The sequence below is a fragment of the Fistularia commersonii genome, chromosome 3, assembly GCF_037954325.1.
Source record: "Fistularia commersonii isolate RoL2024-O1a breed Wild chromosome 3, RoL_Fcom_v1.0, whole genome shotgun sequence".
NCBI lineage: Eukaryota > Metazoa > Chordata > Actinopteri > Syngnathiformes > Fistulariidae > Fistularia > Fistularia commersonii.
Genome location: NC_141286.1, coordinates 8,822,906 through 8,831,764, shown reverse-complemented (window position 1 = coordinate 8,831,764; position 8,859 = coordinate 8,822,906). Strand labels below are relative to the sequence as shown.

General features: G+C 43.3%; 1 protein-coding gene across 1 annotated transcript; it reads left to right on the top strand.

Annotated features, from left to right (window-relative positions):
• The first annotated feature begins 273 nt into the window (after positions 1-273).
• Positions 274-8,743, top strand: psmd2 (proteasome 26S subunit ubiquitin receptor, non-ATPase 2). Its single transcript, XM_086143520.1, has 21 exons — positions 274-442; positions 1,248-1,304; positions 1,404-1,568; positions 1,768-1,889; positions 2,265-2,489; positions 2,757-2,915; positions 3,099-3,243; positions 3,619-3,679; positions 3,826-3,972; positions 4,121-4,227; positions 4,467-4,594; positions 4,729-4,816; positions 4,907-5,069; positions 5,246-5,347; positions 5,444-5,592; positions 5,707-5,790; positions 6,020-6,188; positions 7,312-7,406; positions 7,519-7,645; positions 7,767-7,885; positions 8,031-8,743. The coding sequence occupies exons 1-21, from the start codon at positions 320-322 to the stop codon at positions 8,211-8,213; spliced, it is 2,718 nt and encodes a 905-aa protein (XP_085999646.1). The 5' UTR covers positions 274-319; the 3' UTR covers positions 8,214-8,743.
• Positions 8,744-8,859: the final 116 nt, after the last annotated feature.

Sequence of the window (8,859 nt, the reverse complement as noted above, 5' to 3'; positions counted from 1 at the left end):
TTGTGAGAAGACATTCTTTACGTTAGGATTCAAATTCAAACATACGTGTAACTTATAATTTTGTCAAATATTGATCTACTTGAAAGATAGACGTCGATATACGACAACCCTCCCATTTTCAAAGGTGCCAAAATAGTGAGCAGAAGGAAGATACACCGTGAAACGTTTTCACGGGACCCTGAACCAGCCACCAACCGCCTGTAATACCGCCCACTCACCAGCGGGGGCGCCAAAGAAACAGTCGGCCATCACAAAATCACGAAGAAGAGAGTGTTCTCCAGATTTCGTTTGCTAGCCGTAAGTTAATAGAACCGCTGCCATGGAGGAGGCAAAAAACAATGATAATAAGCACCCTGAAAAGACAGATGAAAACGAAAAGGACAAGGATAAGGGTCAGCAGTCCTCGGGGAAGGACAAGGACAAAAAAGAGGAGCAAGAATTGGTCAGTTTATGCATTTATTTCCTTCTGTGCCCGGTTGACTAACGTTACAGGAGCCAGCCGTGTTATTTTGCCTTAGTCACTGCCGCTTTGAGAGCTCGGCTTTGCAGGCCTAACTCATCATCATTCACAATATAGTAGAATGGGGCTGTCGTTTACGTCGTAATACTTGTCCGGATGTCATATTGTTTCATATTGTTTTGTGTTCTTTATTGTTCCACTGGTTAAGTCCGCTAGATAACTGTAATGCTGGCTAGCGGTACTCAGCCGGTAAGCTAACGTTAGCTTGACGTGCTAACCCACGGCTAGTCATCGGCTGGAGATCATAGAGTGGACTGTATGACACAGTGGCAAACCAGCATTGACAATACCCTTTATTTTCGTTTCAGTTGTGCTGAAACTCGGTCATAAGTCAGCCCTGTATCCGATTGATGACAAGCTACCACTCGAAAGACCAATGTATTTTGTTAGCCGGCCTAGGTTCAAAGTTGATACATTGCTTAATGAGTCAACCTGAAGCTGGAGTGATCATAAATACTCCTTGTGTCTTTGACCCTGCCTTTAAAAATATGTTAAGCGCCTTAGAGTAAAGACGAAAAAGAAAAAGGCTTTTATTGCGGGAATTCACTGTGGTGATTAGTACATGATGATATGTCGTTTATATGCAACTATTTGAAAACATGTTCAAGTATTCAAATGTCTATGTTAAGTTGTCAATTTCAAATGTAGTTGAATGTTAAAGGTGTCCAATAACACTAAATTACTCAGCAGTCCTTTTACTAATGAGGAATCGATTGAACTTTTTCAGTCAGAGGAAGACAAGCAGTTACAAGAAGATCTGGAGATGATGGTAGAAAGACTGAGCGTAAGTATTTTGGTATTTCACTTTTCATCTTGTCTTTTTGGGATGTATCAGCTGACAGAGGGTCCATCATCTCCTTTACATTTTCATCCAACCTTTCAGGAGAAGAACACAGCGTTGTACCGTCCTGCGCTGGAAGAACTTCGCCGACAAATACGCTCCTCAACTACCTCAATGACATCCGTGCCCAAGCCGCTTAAATTCTTGCGCCCACATTATGGCAAGCTCAAAGAGATCTATGATGGAATGGCTGCTGGGGAAAACAAGGTATGACTGCAGTTCTACCTGTTGATAAGTCATATTAGGACTTTTTTTTTTGTTAATTGTAAAACGTGAATTTTCAAGAACAATATATTAAAGAACAACAGAGGCAAGCACAGCCACCTTCAGAATAGTGTCCTACATGTTTTAAAACTGTGATAATGCCAAAATGGCTTGAATTATATTCCACGGTTGTGTTTTGCAGTGTTTCTGTGCTGATGTGGTGTCAGTGTTGGCCATGACCATGAGTGGGGAGAGAGAGTGTCTCAAGTACCGCCTTTTGGGCTCCCAGGAGGAGCTGGCCTCCTGGGGACATGAGTATGTCAGGTATGACATGTAACACGACTCAGCATTTTCAACTACTGCCTCCTTGTGTGGTTTTTTGAGAAACTCCAGTGTAAATCCAAGTGCAGATTATTTTGTGTGTGCTGATTTTTTTTTAATTTTACAAGGTGTGTTGTACTGCTTAGACAAAGAGACTGACTTTCTCCACTAGCAAACCAAACTTTGCATATTCTGAGTTGTGCACAGTTACCTCAATGCGATAAATGTCAAGTCCAAACAGGAAAATGACAATTTGGAAGACTGTAAAATAAATAAACCTGCCTGGTGGGTGGATGAAGGGGGAAATGTCAAAGTTGTGATGTCTGTGCTGGTTTCTTAATATGGTTGTGACATTTAGCTCTGTCCATCATCGCTCAGGCACCTGGCGGGCGAGGTGGCAAAAGAGTGGCAGGAGGTAGAGGAGAATGACAAGACTCAACAGGAGACGCTGCTGAAACTGGTCAAGGAGATTGTTCCCTACAATATGGCACACAATGCTGAGCATGAGGCCTGTGACCTGCTCATGGAAATCGAGCGGCTGGACATGCTGGAGGACTACATCGATGAAAACGCATACGGCAAGGTCTGCCTCTACCTTACAAGGTATGTTCAAAAATTAAACTGAGCCAAGAAAGCACAAAACAATGTGTTTGTGAATTGATGTCCAGGACACACTTGTTTGATATTCAAGATTCAGCATGTTTATTGTCACATGTACGGTCTGGAAACATGTCTTTAAAAAAAATCAATAATAAACATAATACTGCAAAAAATGTGAATGGTGCTGAGAAATGTAAATGTAAATAGTACAGTTACACTATATGTATTGTAAACATAGTTTGACGCTGTAATCTTTCTTCTTTTCCTTAGTTGTGTGAGCTACGTTCCCGAGCCGGAAAACTCCGCACTGCTGCGATGTGCCTTGAACATCTTTAGAAAGTTCAACCGTTACCCGGAGGCTCTTCGGCTGGCGTTGATGCTCAACGATGTGGAGCTAGTGGAGAACATCTTCACTTCCTGCAAAGACATGTGAGCATTTGGAAGATACTTTTTTTCCAGGATGTAAGATGTTTACCATTGTAATTGGTGGTTTATACATTTTGAACAAGGGCATGGAGGGCAGATGAGCTTTAAATAGTTGCAATGATGTCCCGTCACGTCGCAGCGAATTACTGGATGAAATGCGGCCCCCTGTATGTTTGTGGATCGCAGAGTTATCCAGAAGCAGATGGCCTTCATGCTTGGGCGCCACGGCATGTTCCTGGAGCTTAATGAGGACGTGGAGGACTACGAGGACCTGACTGAGATAATGTCCAACGTTCAGCTCAACAGCAACTTCTTGGCCCTGGCCAGAGAGGTAGGGAACATATACATATACATGATAGAGAATATCGATATCAGGAATAATATATTTTAATGTGTAAAGGAAGCATTGACAAGAGGGTTAGAAGTTTAAGAATGCAATCATACAAGTCCAATCAGAACATGGGTTCGCTTATTCAACGTTATGTAAATACATTTTGATGTAATTTTACACAGAACCCATTCAGTTTTAATATGTTGATTCATTTATGGCTTGATTAAAAAAATTCCCCTGTTCAGGCGATTCATTAAAATCTTTCCTTTCAGCTGCTCTTGTTGGCACTGAGGTTAACTGTTGTAACACTGCAGTGACTAATAAACAGAACTCGCTACCGCCGTTGTTGATGTGTACAATTTTTGTCCCTCCCAGTTGGATATCATGGAGCCCAAAGTCCCAGATGACATTTACAAAACACACCTGGAAAACAACAGTGAGTGTTGGTTTGTCATCTTTTGTGACCAACTCAGTCATGCATTAGTTTGGTCATTCACCAACGCACGGTAGCATGCATTACATTATACACGAGCAGTTACACAATTTTATTTATTTTTTAACAAGTTGTTTCTTTACCTTTAGGATTTGGGGGCAGCGGCTCTCAGGTAGATTCTGCTCGGATGAACTTGGCCTCTTCCTTCGTCAACGGCTTTGTCAACGCAGCTTTCGGTCAAGACAAGCTTCTCACAGATGACGGCAACAAGTGGCTGTATAAGAACAAAGATCACGGTACTAGGAAACACATAGACACGTGCACAGTGCCATTCTCAGCAGGCCCTCTGGCCACTGAGAGGACTTTAAATCGACCTTTAATTATAGACAGATATATTTTTATTCACCATGGGATGTATTTTATTGTGTGTTATCTGAACCTCAGGAATGCTTAGCGCTGCGGCCTCCCTGGGTATGATCCTGCTATGGGATGTGGATGGTGGCCTAACGCAGATTGACAAATATCTCTATTCTTCTGAGGACTACATCAAGGTAACCACGGCTGCAATGAACTGTTGCCATATAACGCAATGCAGTCGAGATCATAGTTGTGCTCAGATTTATTGGAAACCTAATTTTTACGTTTTTTATTATTATTTTCTAAATGCCACCAGCACCTGAAGTCTGAGCGTTATCAAATGAAATTAAACTGAACCGGCTTTGCTGTTTGCGTTCCTGTCTCAATGCGTGTTTCTTTCTCCTTCATCGCTCTGTCACCTGTGACCGTGCAGTCTGGCGCGCTCCTGGCCTGCGGCATTGTCAACTCAGGCGTGAGGAATGAGTGCGACCCGGCCCTTGCCCTGCTCTCAGATTATGTCCTCCACAACAGCAATGTCATGAGGATAGGGGCCATTTTTGGGTAAGGGGAGAGACACAGATATTTACCCGATGGCGTCTGCCTGTTGTGTCTACAACCTCGCAGCCTCTTCAGACTGTTTGCACATCTGAACAAATTGCATTTGTAAAACGTGATTATTATTGTCTCATTTTCAGATTGGGTTTGGCTTACGCCGGCTCCAACAGGGAGGATGTTCTTTCTCTCCTGCTTCCTGTCATGGGAGACTCCAAATCTAGCATGGAGGTACAGATATGTTTTTTTCTGTAACCCATAACCCTGTGATGTTTTACATGCTCATCAAAATTGAACTCTGTATTTGTGCATTCTCCACAGGTGGTCGGAGTAACTGCACTGGCATGCGGTATGATTGCAGTGGGATCTTGTAATGGCGACGTGACGTCCACCATCGTGCAGACCATCATGGAGAAGAACGAGCAGGAGCTGAAGGACACATACGCCCGCTGGCTGCCTCTGGGTTTAGGCCTCAACCACCTTGGTAAGACTGTGTGGTCACTTGTTACAAACACTAATTTTGCTCTGTATCGGCTGCTCACTGCTCACGGTTCATCCACGATTCAAATGCAGAGAAAAAATCCTGCAAAGTAAAGAGTGTTTCAACTTTTTCTTCCAACGTGGCGTAACAACTGTGTTGTTGTCATTCTCTCTTCTCAGGTAAAGGAGAGGCCATTGAGACAACGCTGGCAGCTCTACAGGTTGTGCCTGAACCTTTCCGCAGCTTTGCAAACACTCTGGTGGACATATGCGCATATGCAGGTGAGTATCGCGCCGCTCGAGACCTTCTTATCAAATGCTTTCTTGTTCTAGTTTCATGTGCATGACATTAAAAATTCACTTCATTTTATACCTCAGGCTCCGGTAACGTGCTGAAGGTGCAGCAGCTTCTACATATCTGCAGCGAGCACTACGAGGCTAAGGAGAAGGAAAAAGAGGAGGAGAAGGACAAGAAGGACAAAAAGGACAAAGACAAGAAGGAGACGGCCGACATGGGCTCCCACCAGGTGTGAGATCATTAATAAATGCTACTGTTTTGGGGCTTTTTCAGCCATGTTTAAGTTTTTTGTATGTGAAAGCAAAAGGAAGGTAATGTAATACTTTTATTTTTCCCTCCAAAGGGTGTAGCTGTTCTTGGTATTGCCCTCATTGCCATGGGGGAGGAGATTGGCTCTGAGATGGCACTGCGCACATTTGGACATCTGGTCAGTAGCACTATTTGCTGTCGACATCTCATTTCTTTTTAGTCCGTGTGGAATCTGCTTTGCACTGAGTGAACACTTACCTTTACACTAGACTCCACTTATTTTGGGTCAATATCCCGTTCCACTGTCCCCATATGGCAAGTGACTGTTTTGCCTTGTGATTTTGGACCGAGAAAACAGACTAAATGTTTCTTGGAATGTTCTCTTTGTTCAAATTTCAATTTCCCAGCTGCGCTATGGTGAGCCCACCCTGCGGCGAGCAGTCCCACTAGCCCTGGCCCTCATTTCTGTGTCAAACCCGCGTCTGAACATCTTGGACACCCTAAGCAAGTTCTCCCATGATGCTGACCCTGAGGTTTCCCACAATTCAATTTTTGCCATGGGAATGGTGGGCAGCGGTAAGTCTGGTGATCACTAAGCTATGGGTGGATCGAAAACACCTTTTATGAATTGATTGCATTTCTTGTTCTTGGAAGTACAGTTTTAGAATCCGCCCCACGGCATAAATGACAATGCAATGCAAAGTACCTGATGTACTTAGAACAGTTACAGTTGACATATATTCTGAAATAGGCTAACAGGTTGTCACAAAAAGTAAGTCATCGTGCCTCTATTTAGGACTACTTGACTGCTACACGTGTGAATACCATCACCATCGTTCTTCCTGCGCATGGCGCAGGAGGTAGAGCGATATGCTTTGGACCCAATGGATAGGAGCCAACTGCCCCATAATGGGTTAATTGCAGAGAAGGAATTTCCCCATGAAGGATTAATAAAGTATATTATTATTATTTTTTTTTTAATCATGATTATTGTATGATTATTATTAAGGCTAATAGTAATGATAAGTAATAAAGACAATGGCTGGAATATAACTAGTACTATTAGAATTGTGATCAAGGATCATCTGTGTCAACAACATAGGTAGAAGAGAATTGGAATGGAGTTAAAAAGGGAGCCCATACTTCGAAACATTTTGTCAAATATGATTTGTACACCTATTGTCTTACACCTGCGTAAACATCTCCAGATCTAAAAACATCACACTCCTGCAAAACGATTTTTGCCCTTTGAACCCTGGAGCTCACAGGGTTCGCACAAGTTGAAATGTTTGACCACTGGAAAAAAAGAAATCAATCCTTTCACTAGACATCGGTGTCTGGCTGTTTTTGCGTGCGTGCGTGCGTGCGTGCGTGCATGCGTGTGTGTTTCAGGAAGCATGTCGGCTGAAAAAACACAGATGTCATGTCATTGTTGCACATGACACCAATTGTAGTATCGTGACTCTCGATCACCAGGTTTAAAAAAAAAAAGGCTGCATCTCTAAATATGATGAATAAAAATTCTTCAAACAGTTCTTAATTGGGTTTTTCCATTGCATTATGATCTGTGACTGTTGATCTGTCGGAAAAAAAATTAAAAAGACGATCTCACTATTGTGGTTAATTAACAAATTATCAGATACTTTTTGTGCCTGTTGTTAACCTTGGAATCTTCAACCCTTTTTTCCCCACTCTTAAGGCACAAATAATGCCCGTCTCGCTGCCATGCTTCGACAGCTGGCACAGTATCACGCAAAAGACCCCAACAATCTCTTCATGGTCCGACTGGCTCAGGTGGGCAGCAATACAGAGGGCACGATTCACCAGACACAAGAAAGATATTGATGTTGTGCTTGTGTGTGTGTATGTGTATTAGTATTGACATTAGGCTGTTGTCTTTCCACAGGGTCTGACTCATTTGGGCAAAGGCACACTGACACTTTGTCCTTACCATAGCGACAGACAGCTGATGAGTCAGGTTGCCGTGGCTGGACTTCTTACTGTGCTAGTTTCCTTCCTTGACGTCAAAAACAGTGAGTCCATTTTTCTCCTCCTGCCTTTTTGCCTTCACGCGTTTCGAAAAATGTCAGTTTGTGCCTTGTCACTCGTCTTCAGCGACTTACCAGCGCCCTTTTCCACTTTTGTGCTTTCTAGTTATTCTGGGAAAATCTCACTACATTCTCTACGGCTTGGTAGCGGCCATGCAGCCACGTATGCTGGTCACTTTCGACGAGGAGCTCCGACCACTGCCAGTGTCTGTCAGAGTCGGACAGGTAAACCCATTTTGTCTTGAGGGGGTGACAGAAGTATTTGCAGAAATTCAGGCAACCTGTAGCAGAGATGTGTGTTGTGGTGGACATGAAAAGTAACAGAAAAGAGAATGAGGGATTGAGCGTTTTTGATGAACTCTGTCCACAGGCAGTGGACGTGGTGGGACAGGCAGGCAAACCCAAGGCCATCACAGGTTTCCAGACACATACCACGCCGGTATTGCTGGCTCACGGAGAGAGAGCCGAGCTGGCCACAGAAGAGTACCTTCCCGTCACCCCCATCCTGGAGGGTTTTGTCATCCTTCGCAAGAACCCCAACTATGAAACATAAAGCTCTAAAGACATCCCCTAACTCTCCCTGAATTTGCAAGGGGAGCCCTCCTCCACTCTTTGTATTCGTTATATTTCGGTGTTTATCGCGGGCTTGGAAGAGTGAGGCAGGGCTCCTACCGTTCTGTCCTCACTGTGTCTTCTCACCGTTGTCTGGCCCAGCTTCAGCGTTCATTTTGAGGAGCTGGCTGGAGTCCAGTCAATGGGGCTGTTATGACACAGAGAGGGAACACTGGGACCTTATCAACCCTTTATAGATGTTTTCTTATAATTCTGATCCACGCGTGCTCTAAACAAGTTGTTTAACTGACCCAGGATCTGTTCACTTTCTTCTCTTCGGCATCAGCAGATAAATACATCTTCTCAGGCCCCTTTTTATTGTTTTGGATCAATTCCTCCAGCCCATCACTTGTAATTAGAGCATTTGAAAGTATGTTGTGGTTTTTTTTTTTTTTTTTTTTTGGTTTTTGTTACAGCACTGTAAAAGATTGAATCAAAAATAAAAACTCAGACCACATGGTGGAAATACAATGACTGAGTGGTCGTGTGTTTCAATACAAATTTTTCACAGCTACAGCTTTTGACACATTTGCTTGTTTGTGATAATGGACATGCACTTAACTGGCAGTCTAAATCAAAGAGGGGCC